This window comes from Polypterus senegalus, chromosome 14, assembly GCF_016835505.1.
Source record: "Polypterus senegalus isolate Bchr_013 chromosome 14, ASM1683550v1, whole genome shotgun sequence".
Classification (NCBI taxonomy): domain Eukaryota; kingdom Metazoa; phylum Chordata; class Cladistia; order Polypteriformes; family Polypteridae; genus Polypterus; species Polypterus senegalus.
The window spans coordinates 88,127,514-88,154,316 of NC_053167.1; the positions used below are offsets into that span (position 1 = coordinate 88,127,514).

The following is a 26,803-nucleotide window of genomic DNA, read 5'->3' on the forward strand; positions in this document are numbered from 1 at the left end:
GGTGGCATTCGTGCCTTGCACCCTGTGATTGCTGGAATAAGCAATAGCTGCCCCGTGATCCTGGCCTGGGTCACTTGGATTAAAAAATGGATGAATGGATAGATGGAAGGGTAGTCACTACATATTGTTTGTAAACAGTATGAAATGTTTAACAAGCAGCATGATTTGAAAGTGCAAGATCTCAAATTCTGTTTTCACTTTTCTGTATGATGTCCAGCATGTCATAGTCTTTAAATTTTAAAATGCACATCCCTCTAATGTAGTTTGGTGAGCTTCCTGTTACAATATTTATCTAATGCTTACATCTCAGAGTCACTTGCAGATTTAAAAGGCACATTACTATAACGGTGGACACTGAAATGTTTTGTCTGGTCACAGTTTTGGAGATTATACCTGCAGCCATATATTTAGCCGTCACTTAACATCCATTTACCCAAAAACTTTTTACCCATAATTCTTTTTGCCAACCATGAGTCTTTTAGTTATTTGAATAAAATGTAAATATACTGCAATTGTTTTCACTTTAAATATGTTCATAATTTTCATTTTAACTTGTATTTAACTTACTTATTTGACTTGATTTGTTTGTGTTACAACACTTTTTAAAACTGCTGTAATTTCTACAGAAAATAGGGAAGCAGTTTTCCAGTGGTGATAATAGACAAAAATCATATTTGAAAGAGAGAACACAAACACTGAATACATCCACGTATCCCTTTCCAGATCCCACATATTCTGTTTCAGAGCTTCTAGCAGGGCACCAGCTAATCCAGTCACATGCCAGGAAGTTACCCTGGATGAGAGTACCAGTTCATCACAGAGTACATTCATAGTTGTATACACCTGGTCAATTCAACATACCTTGCGTTTCTTTGGGATGTGGGAAGATATCTGAAATACCTAGGGAAAAAGCTTTCTTTCAGATGCACAAGGAAAATGTGCAAACTCAACTCCATGCCAAGGTTTGAACTCAGCCTCCTGGACTTCAGGCAGCAGTGGTAACCACTGTACCACTTCCATAAAATAGGTATACATTTAAAAGCCTAATGTAAAGACATGAAGTCAATGTTATTATGCACAGTAAAAAAAAAAAAAAGCTAATTAATTAGCAACTCTGTAATGTCCCCTGTTTGAGTATGGGTGTAATTGTGTGTGGGAATGGGAGCTAGCACCCTGTCCAGGGCTCCTGCCTTGCCCCCAGTGGTGTCAGTGTAGGCTTCAGACCAGAATTTCATTTGGCAAGTTTGAAAATTTTATGCAATCTAAGCAATTACAAAGAACCTGTGAATTACAATTCAAATTTACATTTTTGAAGATAATCAAGCATGTTCATGTGAAATTTTTACTTTTCTAGATTTGTGAAATCATATTTATCTTATGATTCTCTGTTTTGAACGTTATTATATTTAAGGGTGTATATAACTTTTAAGGTGCGTAAATCCTCAAGAAATGAGTTAACCATGTATTGACAAAAGTGTATATATTCATAAATAAATTCATTTTATTTGCTATTTCAAATGGGCTAGGAGCAATATTAAAACTTATCATGAGAGAGTACAGACATTTAGGAAAGTTTAATTATGAAGTTTGTTATGTCAGTGTTTTAAAATGTTTCAAATGAAACAGTTGCTGCAAGAACATATGAGAGGAATGATATATTACTAAATGAATCTGGATGCATTTCTTATGTAGCAATGTTGTGAAATAAGATCAGAGCCAAATTAACCCCCAAATCATCCTCATAAAGCCACTGTGAAAACAAAGGCACTGATTTTGGATTGCCACCTGCTCCCCGTAGCCCTACAATACTTCCCTAAAAAGGAAACAAACAAAGGAGCTTGAAAAAAATCTTTAAGGGGACCATTCATTATGGTGACAAAGAGGAAAAGAAATACATTATCATAATTAATCCTATCACTGGCGGTGGGTGGCAAGCTGCCGTCCTTTAATGGCTGTCGGGAGCTGACAATGCCTTCCATGTACACGCACTATTGTGCTACACGGACGTTTGAGGTTAAGAATATTTTAAGCTTTGTAAACATCATGCAGGGAACAAAACCTCACTGTTATATAGAAGTACAAGCTTACCCGTTGCCTTTTTTTTTCTGCTTGGAAAAGAATACAAGGGTCCATTAGAATTAAACATCCCAAGTGTTACTTTTCTGTTTAACCTATATGTAACTTTATGTTGGATCAAGCCATTCAGAGTTACAGTGCCTACAATTAAGTGAAAGTGTGTCTTTTCACAAAGTCTTTTGAAAATGTGAAAAGTATTCATTCGAATTTGGTAATCAAGTTAAACCCTTAACCACTATATTTTATCAGTTCCAAACCATGAGGGATCCTCCTATCCTGCCACACACACAAGCATGTTTTGGTTTATTAACTGCCTTTATCATTCTCTTAAAATACTCCCACCTCTTACTGTATAGCATGTGTGCTTGGTCACCTGTTCCTTGAACTGGGGTCAAGAGGGACATATGTACAATACCTAATGTGTGTTTAGAAGGTTTTGTTACACATAGTTGTACCAAATTAGTTAAAGGTACTAAGAAAATGCAAAATGATCAACTGGATTTATTCTGTATTCCTACAGCACATACGTCACATTTAATATTAATGTTTATCCAGTATGTGTATTAGACCAATGTTATTTAAAAAGTGTGGAGTACTGTTCATTACATATAATATGGGATAGGCACTCCAGACTACACTTGCATCCCAAAGATGTATTTAAGGTTTTATTTCTCCTTCAAAATTGTCCCAGTATGAATGGATGTGTGTACAGGAGGGTGTCCCGCAAAGGACTCGCAAATCATACAGACATTGTTCTACCTTGTACCAGATTTTATTCTTAGCAGTTCACAACCTTATAGTAGAAAAGTGTATACATTAAATAGCTGCATGTGTGCATATGAGGTGTGTGTGTGTGTGTACAAAAAAAGGAAGAGAAATAATCGCACTAGAAAAATCAAAAGTACTTCTTGGACATCGCACGTACAGTATCCTGATCAATTACACAACTTATAATTAACCAAACAAACTGCTTATCTCTATCAATGCAAACATGTCTAAACGTGGAGGGCATATTCAAATACCATAAAAAAGCATGTAAAAGCAGAAACTCAAAAACAAAAGCAGTGCTTTCTGTTAACAGGCTGCTTGGGTGGGGCAAGGGGGGCTTTCTGGATTGATCCATACTTGTAACAAATGGCACCAAACCTCTGGAGTCAGTGTTAGTTAAGGCAGGCAATGCTGATCAGTATTAATTGTATAAATAGTTCTGATTGTATTCTGGCAAAATAGCACAATGTATTGTATTTCAACAAGAATTAGCAGAGATGTTAATATTGACTTGTAGTATATGAAATATATAGCCTAGTCTATTTGTTTTTATAAATGATCTTCACATATTTCAAATGTTCTTTTTTAATTTTTTTAAAAGCATTGTATTTTGTACCGTACAATGTAAGTCTTGTCTTTAGAATGGTATATGTGTATGTGATAGCTATGATATATGTACACTTTTTTTTTTTCCCTAGGACCACCCTGACCTGCCTTAAGTTGTGCAATGGGTGAGTGAGAGTCTCCTCCATGTGTTGCGTATATTTACTGAGGCTGAATCAGTTTATGTTAAAAGGCTGTGTGATGGCAGATTTCTGGACAACGCCTGGTCATCTTCCTAGTTTATTTATTCAAGGCCTGCAGACCTCTGCTGAGACCTCCCTCAGTTTGTTAGGCTTAAAGGGGCCCAGTCTACCACACAGGGCAATTCTTCACATTCCACATTAGCTCCAATTTCCATCTGCCTTTTTCATCGTCAAATTAAACAAATTGAGTTTCCAGCGGGTAACGTAGCGGCGACGCTGCTGGGCAGAAAACATACATGGGATGTTCGCTTGTACAATGGGGAACATTATTCCCTTGTGACCCTGTGTAAGTGGGTGATGGTTGATACCTTGCACATTAACACTGATAAAATAATGAGCCTCACATATACAGTATGTGTGTGTACGTATGTATAAAATTGGAGATGCGCATTAAACCACTTCTTTAAATGGCCTAATTGACAATTAATAACATTTTTATTCAATGAGCTAAACCAAAAGAGCATGTCCTTTGACCTAAGTGATTAGTCACATCAGTGCAATGAATGTCGGCAGAATTTTTAAAACTAGTGTAATTGCATTGCTGTTCCCTTGATAACAAGACTCGGCGCAAGATATTGTCCGCTGAGAAGCACGTTTAGCATTTGTAGTGAACATATATTATATAGTAAGTCTATCCGGCAGTTTTTACATTAGTAAAGTAAAATTGGTGTGAAGGGTGGAGACGTCATTTTACAGATATTGGTTTGCGGCTATTGGGGTAAATCAATGTCTTGCACCTTGTTGATAATTACTTGTATTTGTTGATATCGCTACGCATTTTATACATATATTAAATGGCTTTCGCCGTTGCATTTATACAGTATATATCGTTAAGGGTGTCTGAAATAATCATTTGTGACAATATATTTAATATACTGTATATACATACACCTACATTATCAAATATTATACGTAAACTCCACCCGACCGAAATTAATGAACGATTTGCTCACGTGTTATCTCAAATAAACTGAGTAATTAAAAAAGGTTGGAGCTACAATTTACCCCTTATAAAAATAATGAATATTTATTTTATTTTTTAATTCAAAATGTTGAATATTACATCTTTTATCAAATGTCTCGTGATTGCGCACCCATGAAAAGTATTATGTGGAGTAGACATTGATTTACTGACATTAAAAAAAAAAAAGTTGTCTTTTTTCTTACTTAATAAGTCGTTGTTTATTCTTAAGGCCTTACAGGCCGCAGTCTAATTATGCAATTCACATGTATGGCTTTGGATGAAATTATTCCATCCATTTTTAAATCCCAATTAAGAGTTTCGAGGGGCTGGAGCTCTTGCCATGTACGATGAACTCTGGTATGAACAAACTCTGGAAGGAGGGCCCACTTATATCTGGCTACACTCGAATTTGGACTAGTATAGGGAAACAAATAACTAATATTATGCCAAAAATCACACGACTGGATGTAGAAGTCAGAAGAATGTATCGTACTGGCATCTCTAATTGCGTTATCACCCATAGGAAAAACAACGTTCCACTCCGTGGAAGAAGCCGAAATCCTGGTATTTTTATTCATGTAAATCATTGACCTTTTTTATATTTCTTAAAAGTGACTGAAACAAAGTAACCATGAGGCAGACACTCACACACCTCACACCTGGCATCTTTCAATGCCCAAGAAGACCTCCGCAAAGCAGATCTACGCCATGTGTTGTCGTATCGATTTCATTAACCACTAATCCTTTTAAAGGCTCCAGCTCTGTGGAGATCTACTTCTGCTGAGGACGCCTTTGAAGGGAGAAGCCTTCAAAAATTATGTTCTGCTGCTAAATGAAAATATTGCATGTATAAAGAGCATATTCATGTTACTAAGAATATCCTTTAAATAACCACAGAAAACAATATTCATTGGCCATATAGCAAATCATTTGGCACTATCTTTACCATATAAATTGCCGCTTAAAATAAAGACTAATAAAGAGACCGTCTCTGATTATAATTGTGTTTAACCCAGATTTTCAACATATTATGCAATTTCAAGGAAATGTCTTTTTCATTCATGCATAGTGCTATAGTGCTCTACCCTGGGTTGATTTCTAATTTGCGTCTGATGTTGCCTGGACTTGCTTCGGCTGCAAACTAAACAGATGGGAACATGGATAAACTATTTGTTGCCTGCCACCGAGGGTTGTTGGTTAAAGATTCTAGTAATTCGTCAAATTATGTCAGATTACCTAATAACCCGAAGTGCTCGTAAGCACCCACTGCGGCGTCTTCGAAATGGAATTTGATTTGTCATACAATGCCACCAGGTGGCCAAGTGCTTTACAGTGTTTTCATGTTTCAGTCCCTCGTGTTTTTGAGATTGAATTTAGGCACCAAAACATTTTTGAAATTTTAAATGGCAGACATGAAGGCATGGAGTGACGATATTGGCTATTGGGTAGATCTCTCTAACTAGAATTTAGATCATAGTAACTATGAAGAGTCTCAAACTTGGGCACATGCTAACATATAATGATATTTTCCCTAATAAGCGCTCGAGTATATATATGCTTGCATTGTGTAGATGTCTCTAACCAGTAATCGGACGCTAGTGTTCTGCAGTTTTCTCCATCTGCAATTCAGAGGGCATGTTGTTGACTTTCCTAAGCGTACAGCCTGAAAGACAATCCCGTGGTTATCACTCATGTCTAAAACAGACCAGTACTGGCGTTAACTGCCTCTAACCAGCACTATTGTAGTCAGTTCTGTTATCATTCTGTAGCGGAACATAGACAGATCCTGGCATTATGAAGCTCTTTGAAAGTGCACTCGGAGGATCAGAGTAACTTTGATGGATCGACTCACCTGAATCAAAACTGAACCCACGTTGAGCACATTATGCTATAAAGGTTAATCTCGCTGAATCCCAACAATTTTCCTGTTTTCTTATGGAGGATTTTAATTCTCAAAACCTGTTTTAATTTGCCCTGTAAGAAGGAAAACGAATTATGAGTAATGTCAGGTACGGTGAATTATGCCGACAGTATGCACTTTTAACAGAATGAAATGTTAACTCCCTTTGTACCGCCAGCAACATTACCACCCACCCACTTTACAAGACAATATGCCCCTGGCTTCTCTTGAATACCTCATTACCACAGGTGAGAGAGATGGAGAACATAGATAGACAGCTCTTCTCGCATTTCTTCTTTCATGGTTTTGTACTGCCTTATTTTAGAGATGATGAATTGCACGCATCAGAAAAAAGATGTACGTTGAGGTAGCATGGAGCAATGCGTAAATCCTGGTTTTACAATAACGTACTCGTTGGGACATACACACAAGGATGCCTATCCTGCAATATTAACATGTAGCAAGATCTCCAAATTAAACTAAATTCTGGATTTAGAGTTGTGATAGCATAGCAGTAGTCTCTGGCACGAATAAATTAAATAAAACGTTTTAATTCATGTAATATGAATTATTTAATTGAGATTGTTGTAGTTTTTCTTCTAGTATATATAATATGCACCATTCTCAAATCCGCATATTCCAATTCATAGTCAATTTAGGGTCATAATTATCATTATTGTGTCCTAACAAGAAGAGCATCACAGTAATATGTTTAATTATTTTAGAGCCAGTCAGTCAGTCATTCTCCAACCCGCTATAACACAGGGTCACGGGGGTCTGCTGGAGCCAATCCCAGCCAACACAGGGCGTAAAGCAGGAACTAATCCCGGTCAGGGCGCCAGCCCACCACAGAGCACACATACACACACTAGAGACAATTTAGTATCGCCAATTCACCTAACCTGCATGTCTTTGGACTGTGGGAGGAAACTCACGCAGACACGGGCAGAACATGCAAACTACATGCAGGGAGGACTCGGGAAGCGAACCCAGGTGTCCTTACTGCGAGGCAGCAGCGTTACCAACAACTAATGTCAAATAATTACTTATATAAAGTTGGACTGAAATTTCCATTTGGGGGAGCCCCACATCACCATGAACCAGGGTTTGTATTTTCTTTCTTTCTTTCTTTCTTTCTTTCTTTCTTTCTTTCTTTCTTTCTTTCTTTCTTTCTTTCATCGACAGTTGTTCATCCCATCCACCCCTAAAGACGTGCATATTCGGTTAATCGGCTCAGCTAATGTGCCTGGCGTCCTGTCCGGGTCTGGTTAACGTTTCTTACACGGCATCCGCTGCTGCCAGAATACAGTGAACCCAGAACTGAAATGGTATTAAGTTATTAAGTGTATTCAAAAATTGGATGGAAGATATTTTATTAGCTTGTGTATTTATTTATTTTGCTTTAGCTGCTCTCGGAACATCGCAAAATGAGAATGACTACAAAATATGCTTATAACAGTTAAAACCCATAGAGGTCAACAGCATAAGGAACGTATTTAGTTGATAGAAATATACGTAACCCCGAACAGCAAGCTCAATTACAGTCAGTAGTGAATCTGCGTGACCAAATTAGAGGATTAAAAATAAAATGTAGACTGTTGCACACTTTGCAAATGGATCCCCTGCAATAAAGTGTAATCCCATCAAAGTGGACCTGTATCAAGGTATGACTAATCCCCTATTGACAGAGGAAAATAAATTCCACACGCAGACACAGTTAACACATTATCAAGTAACCCACTGTTCGCAACACAGTCTAGTAGATGTGTGGGCTGCAGGGGCAGTTGATTTGTGCCTTACAGTTAGCGCACTGAAGTATAGACAGCCACATTTTAAATGGAAAGTGTTTAATCGAGAACTATATAACCTGCATATTAAAGGATTCCCCAATTGTTATTTCATTGGTAGCTTTCGGAGTATAGTTTAAATAACGTTTGAATATTTTAAACATTTTAAATGCACTATTTAACAACTTTGGGGATATAGATGATGGATGAATTCAAAAACAACAAACCTTTCGGTCTAAATTGTAAGTGTGCATTTATGTACATACATATATGTACAGTATATCGTAATATGCGCAACATGTATACGAGTGTTTTAAAGCAGCGCTGATGCTGGTCGAACTTTGCCTCTCTCTCTTATTTTTTTCCGCTCTTGGTCTGCGCATGCCGTAACTGTGTGTGGTATGTCAGATTGATTTTGAAGCAAATTGAACTGTTTGGAAATGGGCAAAGCGGAGTTGCAATGTGCGGCGCTTTTGTGAAAGGGCTCTCTCACTAACTCCCTCTCCCACCCTCTCCCTCGCTCGCTCCCTCCCTTCCCGTCTCTCTCTCTCTCTCTCTCTCTTGCTCGCTTGCTCTGTCGGACAAGCCCCCCTCCTCCACCTCCTCCTCATTTGAAGGATCTGCCTGGGTGGTCTCCCTCTCTCTCCACTTTTGTGAGCTGTTGCTTAGCAGCTAATAATAGGAGATGTTTGCAAAGTAATTTGCCTCTTCCTTGGCCAATGAGAACCAGAGCACTTTTCCATCAAACCTCCCTTTTCAGGATTTGCAAAGGGGCTCCCTTCTCCAAATGTTACTGCAACAGGATAAGAAGCAGAGCTAACATTGAGCTCCAGTTTAACTCGGTTTTGTTTTTGTATCTTCATTTTACAAGTCGGACGAATGAATACTATCGGATCCGCCAGGATTTGGGCACATAATGTTGGGATGGAGTTGCGAGACTTTGGCTCAAGGAAAGAGTAGAAGATTCCCCGCAAACTTTGACCCCGTGGATGCGCTTCTCTTCATTGGATTATTGTTGCTTCTGCTGAAACTCGTGCCGATTTTTCTTCTTCCTATCGCCGTGTGCTCCGTGTTCTTGCGTGGACTATGGCCTCGGATCATAGAGTCCCAGAGGCCGGTATTTTTGGAGATTTGCCCCCGACTTACACACGTTCTCCCCCGGCCGCGACCTCGGATCTGCTCCGGAGACCCAGCTACTGCCATGCTGCTTTTGCGTTAAAACAGATTTCCAAGGTGACCAAAGACGTTTTCTCAACTTTTTTTGCACTAAAATAGCTAAAAATAACGGGGGGTTAAAATTCACTTGAAGACTTTTTAGCCGTCATACCCCAATTGTTTGTAGATTGTGTGTGTAATCAGTGTTGGGATGAATTATCATAAATTAATGATAATACCATTTATTACAGAAGTAACAGTAGTGAAAAGCAAAATTTTTAAGTAAATTGTATTTCTCACTGAAAAGGTGAACTTAAAATGCCAATATTATACTGTACTACGTTTGTATATGCACGCATTTTAAATAGCAGCGTGTGCGCTGTATAAAAGTAAAATTTACGTTTTTATTTTATCTCAACATTCTCTTTTACTTTTACGTGCTACCCCGATCATTCACTCTTCTTCTCCTCTTGTACGGAATTCAGTTGCGTGTGTTTGAGACGCAGCTCCTGTAGGACAGCTTTCATTTTCGGCTTAAGTAGAGACCCATAGCACTATATGAATATCGCTAGACCGCTGTGGTGGTTCTTGAAAAGGAATTCGCTGAACCGACTTTTTTTTATCTGACTAGCCATCAGAGATTCCGCACAGGCAATCAGGAGAACTGACAGGAGGAAAAGAAGTGATCTGCGACAAGCAAAAAGCGACTTGCGCAGGAAGTAGTCCTTTCTAAGGCCATCACCACGACCGTCACCATTACTATTATTATTTGCATAAATAAGCACAAGCTGACATGGGGAGAAGTGGGCGATGCCAACTTGAATGCAGCTAATTGGCAGACACTTCGGTTCATTCATAGCAGCGTACGGACTTGGCAGACCAGAAGCAAAAAGTAGGAAATCCCGTCTGGTCATATCAGCGGCTTGGCAAGACGGATTCTGAGTGAGCACGTCAGGTCTGAAATGCATGAGTTTTGTGCTACAGGTATGCGTGCTTCTCTTAATTTGCCATATAAGATTTTTAAAAATAGTGCTCGTCAGACGTTAAGTGTCATGCTATGAGTTCTTGGTAGGTGCATCTATTGATCATTTTCCGGTAACCATCCAGACCCTTACAGTTTGGTCTTAAGTCTAAGCACCAATCACTGAACATATAGGAAGGGATGCCAATGTGGCATCTATTAGTTACTAACTGACCAAAGGTTTGTTTGTGTTAGAAAACAGTAATTAATAGACGCACTATAGAGAGCTCATTTAAATGTTGCTGACTCTTGCTTATTATGGGTTCCGTACAATGAATAAGTAAATGTGGGTGTGCCGGCTGCTGTATTTTGCATCGTGCCATGGCACCTTTCTCTGCACATCTTGGCTGGATACACTTACTTTTCGGTTAACATTCGAAACTGGCTCATTCGCATTGCCCTTTCATGCCACGCTTGTGCCAATAGCGATTAATCGACGGCTGCCCCCGATCGGCTTATCTTGACGGAAGGGTAAAGTCGGCCTCCTGCTTGTGGGCGCGCGCGCGCTCGCCCGCACGCCTGCCGGCCTCTCGCCTCTTCGGCTGTCCTTTCGTGACCGGCACGTGTTCCTACTGTAACGCGCTCTTGTTGTTTCTCCGCAGGGCAAGGCGGTGGGACAGAAGGCCCCGTTGTGGCTCCGGGCGCGGTTCCAGGCCCTGCTCTTCTCCCTGGGCTGTCACATCCAGCGCCACTGCGGAAAGGTCCTCTTCATTGGGCTCCTGGTTTTCGGGGCCCTGGCAGTCGGATTGCGAGTTGCTGCGATTGAGACGGACATCGAACAGCTATGGGTGGAAGGTTGGTAAATGTGTTTTTTGCGCATGCAGCTCTGTGTTTTACTCAGGGGGTCTCTCACCCCACTCTGTGTCTCAAGTGTAAGCCATGTGACCCCAGCTGGCACTTTACAAATTGTAATGGAGGTGGGCTTTGGTGTTTATTAGCATTAGCCTCTCAGCTTATGGTGACTTGAAGATTAGACACTGGAGTAGTAGGCATGTACGTACCTTCATTGCCAGGTCCTCTTGATTGATTGACTGGCCTTGGAAGGCATGATTTGAAGTGTCTTTAGTTTGTTGTTTCATTAATATGAAGTGGAGCCTGTTGGCCAATTCAAAGCAACGTTATGGATTGCATTTACAGAATGTATTTATTGACCATGTGTGTGATACATGAAAACTGAGCTATTCAGCATCAATTTATTAAAAAAAAACAATCACTTCATGTTATTTCCTGCTTGTTGTGTATCCTGATGTCAGACTTATAGGAAGTTGTAAACCCGGTGATGTCAGAACGCAGGCATCTTTCTACCAGGTTTTTGGTCTCCAATGGACTCTTTAATACCCCCTTCTTACACCATACATTTTTTTTCTTTCTAAGATGGCATGAAATACTACATGACAGATGGCACTCAGGGAAAATATCCATTTGTCCTGAGTGGGGGGGGGGTGGTGGTTATCAAGCACCTTTGGATTTCAAAGTGCATGCTGTAAATAGTTGGATGTTACGTCTCTGGCTGACTTTTATGATATTTAGCAGTGTCCAATTTACAATTAGAAATACATTGCAGCTTAAATGTTTCCAAATTTGGAAAAGACCCCTTAACATTCTCACAGACCCCCCAGGGAGCCCTCAAGCCTCCTGTCTGAAAAGTTCTGCCTTAATGAAAACCGTCCTGCAGGAAGTCCTATAGGGTGTGTGTGTGATTACCTATGTATTGAAAACTGAAATGTCATCTAGTTTATATTTTTGTGCAGGATTTCAGTTGTTCAGACCTTTTTTTTTTATTTTGAAATGATTTTCATAGTTTGGATTACAAATCAATTCACCTTACAGTGCAAAAGGTAACGGCATTCATTCATATTATGGTTACATGGAAAGCAAAGCAAACCAAATGAAAATTTAAAGTTAAGTCACTTGTTACTCTTACTCACCATGTCTTGAAAGTAAAGGAAGATGTGTGTGGAATTGCTAGCCAGCTTTGTGCAGTTAGAGCGCTCATGTTTCAAATTGAATGTATATAATTGATCATTTAAGTTAACTGGCAACTCTAAACTCCGTATGAGTGAGTGTGGTCATAGATGGACTGGCACACCATCCAGGGCTGCTTCCCACGTTGTGAAATAGAGACCAGGCTTCATGCAGCCCAGCTCTGGTTAAATGGGTTATAAACTGGGTAGGAGGAAAATTCTTCCGTTTTAAACTACCTTGCCCTCAAACTGCAACCCTGAGCCTTAGGTGTTTTTGGCATAGGTGTCTTCTCTTTTTGTTTATATTGGGTTCATACTTAATTTGTAGAAAGTTCATTTTACAAACCCCCTTCTTTGTAAATGATTTGTTGTTTTACTGTACTGTGGTGTTTGATTGTCTCTCGGTGCTGTTGCTCTTTGTCATTGTTCACTCTCTGTGCCCTTTACCTGAGTGCTCTTCCTTTAGCCTGTTTCTTGCATTCATTCCATCTTATCTTTTATACACATGGGCCCACTCTGGGCCTCCAATGGTTTCTATTTGGTTTTCACACTCCTGAATTCCTTCTAAGCCCCCTAGGCTTCAGCTCAGGCTGCTGATCCCAAGAGCAGATGGGCTGTGTGAATCGTTAGCCATCTTTGAGGCCCTGACCCCTCCCCCCTTGCTTCACTCCTTCTCTCCCTGTGTGGTCTTAAACTATTCTTGGATTCCTTTCAACAATAAAGGCAACCCCACCCCATGCCCCCAACACACACTCCTCCTTTGCAGAGTAGGGTGGGGGGGAGTGAATGCCACTAAAGTTTACCCACCTGTTTCACACATACTAAGAGAGTCACAGCAGTTGTAAAAGAAAAGAGGCTTCATGTGTCTTCCTGCCAATTTTATCAGTTGTTTTAGTAGTTTTTTTTTTTTTGCCTAGCTCTATAGAGCAGCTGCATATTATTCAAAGGTGTAATTGCCTCCCCTTTCTTTTCCTACACATGCTTTTGTACTCTCTGCTGTTCTCATTTAGGGCTCAGCCACATTTACTTTTCTTTTGTCACTGAAAGCCGACTTTAGCAGATTCTCTTACACAGGTGAGCTGGAGGGCGAATGGGACACTGTGTGCCGTGAGAAGCTTTTTACAAAATCAGAGGGATGATGTGCAAGGGAACTGGGAATGTTTTAAACATGTCCTGAGCAGCGACCAATCACCACGACGCCGCTTGTTGTTACATCATTTAAAAGAAATATTTGACACCTTGTGCTAAATCAAACAAAACCACAATCCGTATACTGAGGCAAGAGTGTCGGGCTCAAAATGAAATAGCATAAGTTGAAGGAATAGAAAGGGGGCAGAAAAGTGAATGCTGTGCCTTTAAGAGGCCGAGTCCCACTTTCTAAAGTTTCTGCCTGTGTTGTTTTCTCCAATAGCCCATTGACAAAGCTGCTTCGAGTTGAATGGACTTTAAGTGGTTTGGTAACAAGCAGAGGTTATTTCTCACACACACAATCATCGAGAGGCACACTGATCTCCGTGAACTGGGGACGCACACGCCCCCATGGCACAGTCTAAGGAGGCAACCAATAAAACACATCTTGAAAATGTGTCCATCCATCCATCCATTTTCTGATCTCTTAATCCAATTCAGGGGCATGGTGAAAAGGCGCCGATTCTGGCTCTGCTCTGACTGGCAGCAATTAGAGTGGAATAACAATGCTTCAGCGTAGGATGCCAGTCTGAGCCAACATGGTACATGTTTAGGCCCAGTTACATCAGAGCAACATAAAGATGCTAACTTTTGTGACAGCTGTTTTTTTGTTTTTTGGACTCTCCGATAAAACTCGCACTGAAAAGGGAGAGAGCAAACAGAGCCCAGAACTGAAAAGCACTTCTCACTGTGCCTTCATGCAACTCTAAGCTATAAATTCACTTAAAGGAAGTAAATAAATGAATTTTTGTTAAACACAGTGGGTGTTAATATGTGTAACGTGTAGTTCACTTGCTAGGCAGACCAAACTTGGTTCTTAAAATAGTTTATTTTTAAAAATGTAATTGAGGGTTTTTTATATTCCTGTCACTGCTAATTAATGCGTATGGCCACAGTGCTTTATGTGCTTATAGGCTGCCCAGATGTGGACAGCTGAACACTAGTTTAAAGACGCTACTGTCATCCCAGGCCTCGGTTCGAAACTTTATCCTTTCTGTTTCAGACCTAAAAATAAATGAGGTGAAACACCAATTCGTTTTGTATCATGCCTTTCTTCCAAGCTTCATCAATGTACTAATAATGTCAGCAATAGATTAGGGCTTTTTCTTAGAACGTCTTGGTGTGTCTAGTTGAGCATGGACTTTTACACAAACTTCCAAACCCACTTCAAAGAACAGACTATTAGTTTACAACACACTGATGCGAAGGACAAGTCAGCAAAATGCTCACAAGGTGATAGTTTATTCATTGGTGGCAAAGTGCTCCAAAGATGTGAATGTTATGTTCTCATTTATTTCCATGAAATACTCAAGTGAGCATTTCTTCATCCATCCATTTGTGAACCTGCTTATTGTGTCCTAGCACCAGTGGGCTCAAGGCACAAACAGCCCTGGGCAGTTTGCTAGCCCAGCACAGGATGCACACCAGGATGGTTTAGAGTCACCAATTCTCCTACCCAGTGATCATTTCTAGCCTTAAAATTGCCTGTGAAACTAAGGAAGGTTTGCTATAATGAAAAGAAAATAAAGTTCATTGGGTTACAGCAGGGAGTGCTGCTACTTTGGTTCATACGCAGTTATGTATTTGTTGAAATGAGAAGTACATTAACGAATAGTTTTAGAAATGTTTTTTTTGCCCATGATTATATATAGGGAGTGATCTGATGATAAAGATGACCAGTACAAATCTAATTAGCTTCATGACGGCTTGCATTCTGGCGATAAAGCATCCAGGTTTGCCCTCTGTAGCCACATTATTAAAAGTGCATGTGAACGCCGCCTACTGTGAAATATTCAAGTGCATTCCATGAAGACTTCAGCATGGCAAGAATGAATGCAGACGCAGACACTGTGCTGTGAATCAGTTGCCTCAAAGATTCATAGTCAAAGATTTACAAAACAGAAAAACATTTTGGGATTGGATTGAGAAAGTCTTCTTTGGACTGGGGTGTTCTTGCATGTATGCTTGAAATGTGTTAAATGCATTTTACTGACCCACTGAGTTGTGACTTTTTTTTACTTTCACACATGCCCCCCATTTTTTTTTCTAGTAAAGGTATTGGATGCTTGGTTTGTAGAACAGGACCACCCACTCACTCCTCACTTCACTATGGTCTCAGTAAGGCCCTGGAGGGGATGGCTGTGAAGTGAAGGAGGTTAACTTTTTTTTATTTTGTTGTGGATCAGTCTGAAGGTGCATATGTTTACCCTTTTGTAAAACCATTAGGCAATTGGCAATGGTGCAACGTTTTCCAATGTTGGGCTTTGCCTTTCTGTTACCCCCTCCCCCACGCAGCTTCTCTTTCTCTCATTCTTTCTGTCAAGGGTGTGTGGATGTGCACCCCAACTCTGTAAACCGTAATGCAAATGAGGTGCAAAGAAAGAGATGGGAAAGAGAAGCAGAGAGAGGGAAGGAGAAATCATCAGCCATGTGAATAAAAGCACAAAGTGCACAGATAATAGGGCCTTGGGTGCATTGTTAAAGGGAAGAAAGACGAGTGACAGGAGGGGGGGCGGGGGGTTTAAGGGACACTGAAGGTCAGACACATGGGGACTTTCAAAATGGGTACATATTTATACATTCTGATTAAGATCTGCAAAACACTTTGGAAACCGATGGCCAGGCGCGTTGAGTAAAACAAAATAACACAAAACAACAAACAGTGCGTATCAGCAGGTATAATAACTGTATTGAAGAGGCCGCAGATGAGACACAATAGCAGAAGTGCGGCTTAGCTTTTTAGATTCCCAGAAGCCCTGCTGACTCCTGTATCCTGTTACGGCATGTAATGTCAAGCAGCACAAGCTCGCAGAACTAGAAAAATAGGATTTGGGTGCCAGTCAGGATCGGCACAATAGGCCAATGATCGGGTTAACTGCATCTAGGCTCTTTTTGGAAACTGGTCATCCTCTGCACCTTAGTCACAGAACATTGGTGGCATAAAATGCTTTTTTCTTTTCTTTTATTGACAGCTATGTCTACTGTTGTATTTTTTTTTTTTTTTTTTGTACTGCTTGAGTCGTACAAAGTGTGTGTGCAGAAAGAAAGAAAAGTGGGTGTGTGTGGCCTAAATGTAATACAAAAAATTGGGAAAATGAATAATGTTTAATCCTCAGAGTGTTAAAAAAGGTGATTAAAAGTATGAGAAAACAAGTGATGGAGGACATTACAAATAAGTTTCCCGTGGGTGTATAGGTTGGCATATGGGTCAAGAAAGTCAAATATTGGAATATGAAAATTGCTCTCGTGTTTCACAGTGTGGTGAAGCTCTAAAGGGCGGGATGTGATATGAAATGCAATACTTCCCTGCCTTATACTAGCATGAGTCTAGCAGACATCTTGCATCAATATCACCAAGATCCATGTGGGAATTGTCGTATCCCACCACATTTCTGGTTTAAAAAACAAAAAAAAAATCAGCATTTTTTCATGTTGACACAATGCCAATCAAAAGAGCATAATAGGACCCAGGTTTCCATGATGTCCAACTTTCAAGCTGTTGGGCAGAGAAAAAAAAAAAAACACGATGTGAAATTAACTTTTATCTGCCTGTACATTTGCATGTTCAAGGATCTTCAATAAAGAGACAATATAAATAAACATTAAATCCTTTGCATTATTTGTAAATACTGGTTTACTGCACAGTAATAGGCACGAGATTGACTTAATGCAAAGAAGCCTGTCAAAGGTTATTAATGCTCCTCTACTTGTCAATCTAAAGGTGCATTGGTTGGAGTAAAGAGTGTCAAGAAAGACAACATCATACAGTAATTACTCTTGAATTTCAGAAACCTTTAAACAGCAAAGTTAAGAAGTCAAAAAAAATGTATATAATTTATGTCTGACTGCTGTTCCAACATTAGTGGCCTCGTTTTCTTTTCTGTTCATTTTCCTGCTGATAAATTATCTTGGTGTTAGTGAACATGGAATTATTTGTCTGCAAGTAATTTTGTGGACTGGCGTTTAATCGAGTACGCCCATTTTGTACTTGGTGCTTATGGGATAGGCACTCATTTTCCTAAACCGGTTCGAATCCCGTAAATGCCAATAAGGACTCTGCTCTGTTGGGCCCTTAACCAGCAATTGCTGAACGCTATATAAATGCAAAGAATTTTTATTATTATTATTAAGCCATGAGAAAAGTGGAATAAGTAAGTTAAGAAAATGGATGGATAAATTATTTTGGTTAGATTTGTAGCTATCTTGGAATATAGAGTGAAAGGTTAAATCCGACACCCTTTTAAGGATCAGATTTTAAGATTTAAAAAAAATAAAATACTTAAGACAGACTTAAAGCAGTCAGTTTTATGGTAGTTTCATGACTAATTCACCTTTTTATGAAGTTAATGGCGCTTTTACCATCGAATGCTTCCTGCTTACAAGCTCCATGCAGTTGTATATGTTTACATAAGATAATATATTTAAAATAATAAAATCAAAAAGCACCATATAATTTATGCACTCCATCTCTATAGACATAAATGTATATATTGATAAACAGATCAACAATGATATACAGATGAGTTTTTATCCATACCATAAACACATTATCAACCCTGCCATGTCCAGTTCAGTTTGGCAGAGGTCTGGAACCAACCCCAGCAGTGTCAGGTGCAAAGTGAGAAATAGTCATTGACAATGTGCTGGTTGCCCACAGGGTGTGCTCATGCAGGCACATTCACGTGAGACCAGTTTAGTATCGCAAGTCACTGTAATCTGCACATCTTTAGGAATGTGCAAGAAAAAATAAAGTCCTTGGTAGAAGAGGCACACGGACACAGAAACAATGTAAAAACTTTACTTGAACCATGAACATCCCTGGAATTTGAGTCCTGGACATTAGTATGTTCATTAGAAGTGCATAGTATTATACCACGGTGCAGCCATTATTTGCATATAATTTATATTTTTATATTATAATACATATACATATAAAACCAGGTTTTTCCTAGTTCCTTTCATGGTGAATTCCTCCCTCAAGCATGTAACAATACCAGTGCAATGTAGAGAAAAACTCTTTGGTTTCAAATTTGTAAATATTTTAGATTGAAAGATTCTCATCAGGTTATTACCCCAATAATACATTTGGGCTGTTAATGGCTTACTTTGACAGGGCATTTAAAATGCTTTTAAACATGATTAACAGGAATGAAACTCTTCTTTGTTGTCATAAAGGCTGGCAGGCCATCAAACATTTTCTGCATTAAACAAAAAAAAAACACCTAGAGTAAAAACATGAATGAGTTGACCTAGTTGGAGCACTGCAGACACCTTTCATACCACTGTAATAAACACTGCTTTTGTAGGAAATCTGAAGCGATTTGCATTTGGAGTAGCTGTCTAAAGGTGAACGCCATAATTCATTACACAAATACACAGTCTTCTTGGGCCAGCCTAAGAGCAGAGAAAGAAGGCTCTATCAAGCATTATCAGAGGTGAATGGTAAGCCAAAGGGCCTCAGCTACATAAATAAACTGGAACTGCTGAACTGCAGGCCTCACCAGAAGAAAGAGTAAACAAGTCCAGTGTTAGCATGGGTCAGCACAAAGTGGGTATTCCTCAGCCGCCCTCCCAGCCATGTACTGTCTGCACAGCCTAATTTGAAAAAGGGGTTAAATCAGTTTTGAGAATATCTTCATACAGTACAGGATTCATTTCTTTTTCAAGCTGGGCAGCATAACAGAAGTCTATTTTCCTCAAATATATGGTAGCATTACTGACTCCATCATTTCACCTGTTACTTGCTTGAACAGTAAAGTAAATTGCATTGTTAAGTTTAATTATCATTAATGAATGGACCTATCTCAAGCTTTACAGGTCCATTTAATATTGGCTACTTGAGGACTGCTGGTAGTGTGGTAGTAAATGCCCATCTTGATCTTTTCTCAACTGTTCAACTGCCATTTACATTTCATTGGCATGTTATCATTAGGTTCAGGCAACCTGCTCCACTACATACAATTGTGAACAAGCACTTGACAGGGTTGACATTATGTTTTTGCCATTCGCTTATTGTTTTACCTGTCTGATATTTTATATCACTGTATGGTATTAAAAACAAAGATTAGTATTTTTTTTTCCTTTTTTAAAATGTTTACTCCATTTACGCATTAAAAAAAAAAAAAAAAACAACTAATTTTCTCTAGGCCTCTAAGGAAAAAAATGGTCCCCAAGCTCAATAAATTTATTTCTGGTCTGAATGAAGCCAGCAATGTGGAAAAATTTTGCCTTTCACAACGGGATGAATGTATGTTTCAACCACACATTAAGCCGCATTAGCAGGCAGTGGAGTGCTTAATGCGACCATTTTTCACAGCAGCCAACAGTGGGAATGATTAGCATAATTAGTACAGGCAAGTCTATACATATGGAAATGGCAAGTGCCTAAATGCCAACACCAGTGGAAATTTATGTCAACCCTGACAGGAGTCTCAGGACTGAATAGGTTCTAAATGAATCTTTTTTTATAGCACTTTTCTTAACCTTGACTACTTTTATAAATGCAAATATAAATTTATCTTAATCTAAATTTGGCTTTGATATGACTGCCACTCCCATCACAGACTCTATTTTTAAGGGGTAACATCATACCTTCATTTCTTTCTTCAGTCATTTTCTTTAAGTCAAAATTCTTAGGTTTCACAATACAAAATAGTCCTTGCTAAAACTTTTTCTGTAATTGAATGTTTTCTGCACGCACTACATCCAAACACATAACATCCATCCTCCCAAACAAACTTTCTGTACCCCATCTTCTTGCTCCCACAGAAATCCTCTCATACATACTCACACTCACTCTGGCTTTCTAAAGCTAAGGTATGAAGCCAAGCCCCCCTTCCTCTCCATACACCCCTTCCTCTTTTTTCGCATAGCTTTATTTGGAAGGGAAGGCTTGGTTCTTTGCTTTTGTTGCAGAGTTTTCTTTATTTTTTCCTGTTTGTTGGGAAACATCTGAAAGACATTCAGAATGAATGACAAAAGCCTGTATTCATGCCTTGGAGCGCCTGAACTTTTTCTTTGGGGGCCAGTGGTAGAGAACCCATCTGCTACTGGATTCTTGGAAAAAATGATTTTTGAGCATTATGGAAGAAGCCTAATGTATTTGTTCATGCTTTAGTTAACCTTCCATTTTGCTAACAACATGTATTTTATCCTCCTAACTCAAAATCTTTTAACAATCTTCATATTTTGTTGACTGTTCCCTTAGGGAGAGCTTTAAGATGATACTGTCTTTATATCATGAATAAATGGTGGCAAGGGGAAAAAGGCAAAAACTGAAAAGAACCACTCTGTAATGGGGTTTTGTGCAAGTCTGTCTAATTCTCTTCCACTCTTGGTGTTTGGGAAAGAGTTTGGGAGGCTGTAACAGGTAAAAAAATGGCTTTTCAGTATTTGCTTCAGTGAGACTTCCTCCAAAACAGCACGAGTCCTTTCAGTCATTTCCTAATCCAGCTAATCTGCCTACAACACTTTGAAGGTGGGCTGTGCAGCATTATGTGCAGCAAAGCACATGCATTTATTTTTTGACATGTACCACTTGTGACAGTGACATAGTTTAAGGTGTTTAACTGTGTGCTGTAAAAGATGTGAATTTATTTATTATATGCTAGTGTGCTTTTATCTTGCGCATTTGCATACCAGTGAAAATTTTTGTAGGGCCATCTTGATTTTTCAGAAAGATTTGTAGCTACAAAAAGGGAGACCTGTGAAATTACATTTGTAGCCAAAATCCGCAAAATGTCTTTTTTTGGTTTTCAAGGTGTTGCAACTTAAGGGAAACCGTGTTTTAATAGTGGAATAAAAAAAACCAAAAATACAGTGTAAGGAGAGGTGCTGGCATCTCACAGCATTAGTTTTTCAAACTAGTTACTTTCCCCAATTATCCATAAGTCTACATGCGTTGTTTGCACTCTGCAGACGAGGGAGGGATGAGTGAGATTGGGGCTGACAGGGTCCAGCAGCGTGGCTGACATCACAGGTTAATTGCATGTCACATTTCATACAGCTTGCAGCCCCTTCTTGCTGGTCTGATATGCTAGTTGTCCCCTGGGTGGGAGGGCATCTCCCTTCTGCTGCACGCCTCCTGTCACCATTTCACTCATCTGTGTAGAAGGCATGCTGTCATACTTGAACAACCTGAGGCTGTACATTTATGAAATGACATCACACTTACGTGTGCAAGCAGCATTTTAAAAAGACAGATTTTAATTGTGTAGGTTGAATGGTGATATATCGTCTTATAATATTTTTGTGTTTGAGGTTTTATGTCAGGTGTGAATATTTATGAAATGAGCTGAAACCACACAATGCAGTCTAAATTTATTGTTCTTCAATGCATATACTTAATACACGATTGACTTTATTTCCTTGTTTTTAATTATTTGCACTTCATTCAGTTTGTGATTGTGTCATTATGAAAGGTGATACATATAAAATAAAGGCAGGTGTTTACAGGAACAACATGACCACAACCCATTTTGCAGACATGCATTGCAGAATTTAAAAAGCCCCTATTTAAAATGTCTTACAGTGTAAAAACTCTGGTTTATTATCATCTTTGAGGCAGGAATATAATTATTTCTTGTTTTCTATTTTCAAGTACAGAAGAGAGAACCTGGTATGACATTTTTTGGATGTTTGTTTTTAGCTCTCTTTTAATAAGCCGGTGCTGGCTCCTTTAAGTGTGAGGGCTTGTAACCACAGAGGGAGCTAGCGGCAGAGTTCCCATCTGGCGAGTGGCTGAGCAATCATTGCACGCCGGGGCCTGGGTCCCTGTATGGGTGGTCCAGATGGGCGGAACGAGACACAAATAGCTATAATTTACTTCAGGAGCCCTATAATTACACAGAGAGAGAGAGAGAGAGAGAGAGAGACTGAAGCTGTGTTCCTACACATGCCTGCCTGCATTAAATATGAACGCAAAGCTTAAAAGGAAAGGAAATGTATACAAGCCAATTGAACTTTTTTTTTTTTCTTTTTAAATCAGTTTATATAAACCAAGTTTAAAATCATAATGAAGACCTGCTGGTGCTTACAATAGTTCAGGAGCATTTGGACAGTACTTGCAAGTGACAGGCACAATTCTTATACTGTATTGTTTTGTAAACTTGTATTTCTGTTGCCTATTACTACTTGTTGTTTTTGATTTGGTGACAAAAGGCCGTTTACATTGCCTTTTAGGTTAGTTGTTGCAGAATAGCATAATGCAAAATAAAAAAGGTTGTTTTTTTTTCTCATCATCAGATAATGTAGTTCACCCAAAATGAAAGCAGATGGTTGTTTTCCGTATTAGGGCTCTCTTTCTCGGTTGTCTTCTTTAATGTCAGGTGGCTGTTCTTTTTGTCCAAGGCCTGTAGCTGGCTGTGGAGTGTTTGAAGAGCCCTTGGCGGTTCTGTGGATTCCTTGCCTTGTCTTTTCAGTACTGCTTTCTCTTAATTAGGGGGTTGGACTTGAGAAGCTTCCTGTAATGCTTTGATGCTTTCTTCTTCTTTTTCCTTTCAAGGATGCTGGATTCATTGAATCAATCTTCCATCCTTTGTTAGTTTTCCTTGTTGCTTATTAGGTACAGTAGAGCACCCTATCCTGATGTTTAAGGGTCTTGAGTCCTTGCCGGGGTATTCAAGCTTTGATGTTTGCTGCTGGTTCTAATGGACCTGGCAATCTGATTTAAACATTGCTAAAATTAATTTAGTCGTTTGTCCATTTCTGAATCTTTCTTTGAGCTTTATGTTTAACTGACGCTGGTAAAATATGAGTTGTGCTGAAACAAATCCTAGCTTTACATGTCTAAGAATTTTAAAAAATGTGGTGAAAAAATAGTATACAGGAGGCATTCCAGTGGGTTACATTGTTTAGGGAACATGCAAAATGTAGGCTTCCTCATCTGCTCCCAAGGCACGACAGCTCAAACACAAGCAGATAATGTAGCCGTTAATAATAAAGGCTGCAAGCTTGCCTGCTTGTGGTGCATCTCTCTTCTTTAGGCTCTGCTGTGGGTCTTCTGTTCCCTGGATCGTGGCCAGAGTCTGTGGTTAGGACTGTAGAGCTGTGTAGGAAGTAGAAAAGCAGTAAGGAAAAAAGGGATGGGGGAGGATGGCTGTGGATGGAAATTAGAAATTACCACAGGGAACCTCTCTTGAAGTCAGTTTTATGCATAATAATTATTAGCCCATCATCCTGCAAGCTGCTAAACTGTCAAAATCAAATTCAGTTTGGTGCTCTCAGCACATCTGTCCCCGGGTCATCCACTCTGTTCACTACTAATAACTTTATGGCAGATTTTGTTGAAGGCAAGCCTCTTGTTGAAAGAGGCTGAAGAAAATGGATACAAAATGAATAGTTTCTTTTTTATTTTAAAAAGCACCCTTTACAGTGAACAGCATCTAAGAGGGTTTGTTGTGAGAGGTACAGTATGAAGTACAAAAAGATGTATACCTTATAAATAAAGGTGAAGTAACAACCAAGGGGGCAGCACAGGACATCAGTTGCATGATTTAGTCTCTCTTTCCTTGACAAATGCACACTTCCTTTATTTTCAGAGGATAACACAATTATATAATAACATTGCATGCTCAAACCCATTAGGTCTAGAGTTATGTGTGTCCAGAATCTATCTCATCAATCATCCTGGATGACGTAGCAGTTTGTCACAGGGAATAATCACACACATATCCAAACTCATATAGGCCCAGTTCAGCATTCCCAGTTAGCCTAGCACATATGTCTTTTAGGATGTGGGGAAAAAAACTTTCATTGTGATATATTTATTTCTTATTTAATTGGACACAGTCCAGTTGATTGACTTGTTCCAAGTGACACAGTGAGTCAGTAATAAAAGCAACAGCCTTGTGGTTAACAGTTCAATGCCCTGGTCTTACAATCCATGATGATTCATGTTCCAAGACTCACATCTTGGTATGCTGTGAATATCTTTAGGACTTTAGACCATAGAATAATTCAATGAATTCTCTGTATATCTGTTATTTTTCATTTATTTTTCTGATAGCACCTGATCAGTTTAATCTTAATTTTGCTTTGTTAGCTGGAAGCCGTGTAAGTCAAGAGCTAAGATACACCAAGGAAAAACAAGGAGAAGACACTATTTTTACATCACAGATGCTCATTCAGACCAACAAAAAAGAAGGTGCCACAGTCCTCACACAGGAGGCTTTGTTACAGCACCTTGAGGCAGCACTGGGAGCCAGCAAGGTGCAGGTGTCTTTGTACGGAAAGTAAGTCATATATCGTAGCTTCTGGGATTATGTACCTTCCTGATGTCATTTCTTTGTTAAAGAATGTGTGATATTATTGTTTTTATAGATCATGGGACTTGAACAAGATCTGCTACAAATCAGGTGTCCCTATCATTGAAAACGGAATGATAGAGAGGGTAAGTAACCAGAACCTAACTTCACTCCCAATGTCAGTTTAAAAATTTACTGTATTATTTTCTTTTTTTAAATTGAATATTCATTTTTTTTTTCTTTTTTTCACATGACAGATGATTGATAAACTTTTTCCATGCATGATTGTGACCCCTTTAGACTGTTTCTGGGAAGGCTCCAAACTTCAGGGTGGTTCTGCCTATCTACCGTAAGTAATCACACATTTGGAAACATTGTGCAGCCTGAAAATCTTTAAACTTGCAGAAAATTCAGTTAATTTCAAGAATTATCATTATCAATTTCAAATTATCATTATAAAGGTGTAAAGAATGTTTACTCTCTACCTACAGCCTTAGGTCAGTCATATTGCTAGCTGGACTCCAGATTCAAATTGGCTACCTCCTGACTTATTACTCTGAACGTGTCATTTATCCTACCTAAAAGTACAGTCTGATGTCCTGTGCCATAGCATTGAAATTACATCAACTGTGAAAGGTGCTACATAAAAAGATCCCTCTGTTCATTAGCTCATCTGAATAAGAAAATCCATTCACTTGATTTAATAGATGTGAACAACTAGTTCCTTTAAATAGGTTTTAATATAGTTTTAAACATTTTTGACTTGTCCAAGAAGTTCACTAACATCTTTTTGAATTTATGCTGTCATAATCGGTTATTTAAAGCCCAGAACAATTAGCAAGTGTATATTAGATGGAGAAAAAGTGGAAATTGTATTTTTTTTCTCAGGCATGAGGTTGGTATTACAAAATGGTCCCACAAAGAAGCCAACAAACACACATATAAAAATCTGCAGTTAGCAGATAATGTATGAGATAACAAGTGTAGATCCACATTTGTATGGATTTTTATAACTGTGGTTGACCAAAATTAATTTAAAGCTAGATAGTGGAAATGATAGGATGGGATGCTGGTTGTGGGGAGGTGGGGGTGGCAATGGTTTGCTCATTGTGTTTAACAATGGTTAGCATTCTTTTAGTTTACGAGTGTGTGTCCATCAGTGAGGGACCATGGGGGCTTGCTTTGTCAGCCACCGGTAACACCACTCATTCTCATGTTAATCAAAGCTGTAAGTTGCCCAACAAATAAAACAGACATTATTCAAGCCACGGGCCCACAGACGAAAACAGCAAAAAGATGGATACATAGAGTTCAATGTCTTCTTTTTTTTAATTAAAGGAACTACTTTATGACTATGAGTGGGGAAAATTGCAATGAGCTGGCTTTTTTGTAACTAAAAAGTGGTATGGAATTTATTTTCCATTTAGTATTTTAAAAGGCAACACATGTAATATAATGTTTACATATTCTTTTTATATGCTTAATCGAGATGTAACATATCCTAAAAATTAATTAACCTGCTTAGACAATGTGCAGATAAAGCTCATTCTGCATTTCTTTTGGCCAGTTATATTGTTGCATGTAATAGCTATATCTTTAATAGTTTGTTCATAACTGGGTAAAAAAACACTTTGAAGCCTGTTTAAAAATATTCCTTTCCTGGTATACACTGATATACACTGACTAGTCTTACCAAAAAAAACTGATTGAAAATAAGTGTTAGTTAAATTTTGAGGATCTTTCCATTCCCCCCCAAAAGTGATTAGAAGGGGTGGGATCTGTTGCTTGGGCTAATGTCCTGTACTGCTTCCGCTTGAGTTCAGCACAGTTCTTTTTTTTTTTTTTTTTTTTTTTTAAAGCCAAAAAAAAAGAGAGAGGGGTAGAAGTGAGAGCGAGTGAGTGTGAGAGGGAGAGAAAAAAAACTTTAGAGA

At 39.0% G+C, this 26,803-nt stretch overlaps 1 protein-coding gene across 1 annotated transcript in view; it reads left to right on the plus strand.

Annotated features, from left to right (window-relative positions):
• The first annotated feature begins 9,012 nt into the window (after positions 1–9,012).
• Positions 9,013–26,803, plus strand: part of ptch2 (patched 2) — a 38,359-nt gene continuing 20,568 nt past the window's right edge. The window contains exons 1-5 of the mRNA XM_039734793.1: positions 9,013–9,534; positions 11,080–11,272; positions 24,671–24,860; positions 24,949–25,018; positions 25,130–25,221. Coding sequence (XP_039590727.1) covers positions 9,388–9,534; positions 11,080–11,272; positions 24,671–24,860; positions 24,949–25,018; positions 25,130–25,221 — 692 coding nt within the window. The 5' untranslated portion in view covers positions 9,013–9,387. The remainder of the gene's footprint in view (positions 9,535–11,079; positions 11,273–24,670; positions 24,861–24,948; positions 25,019–25,129; positions 25,222–26,803) is intronic.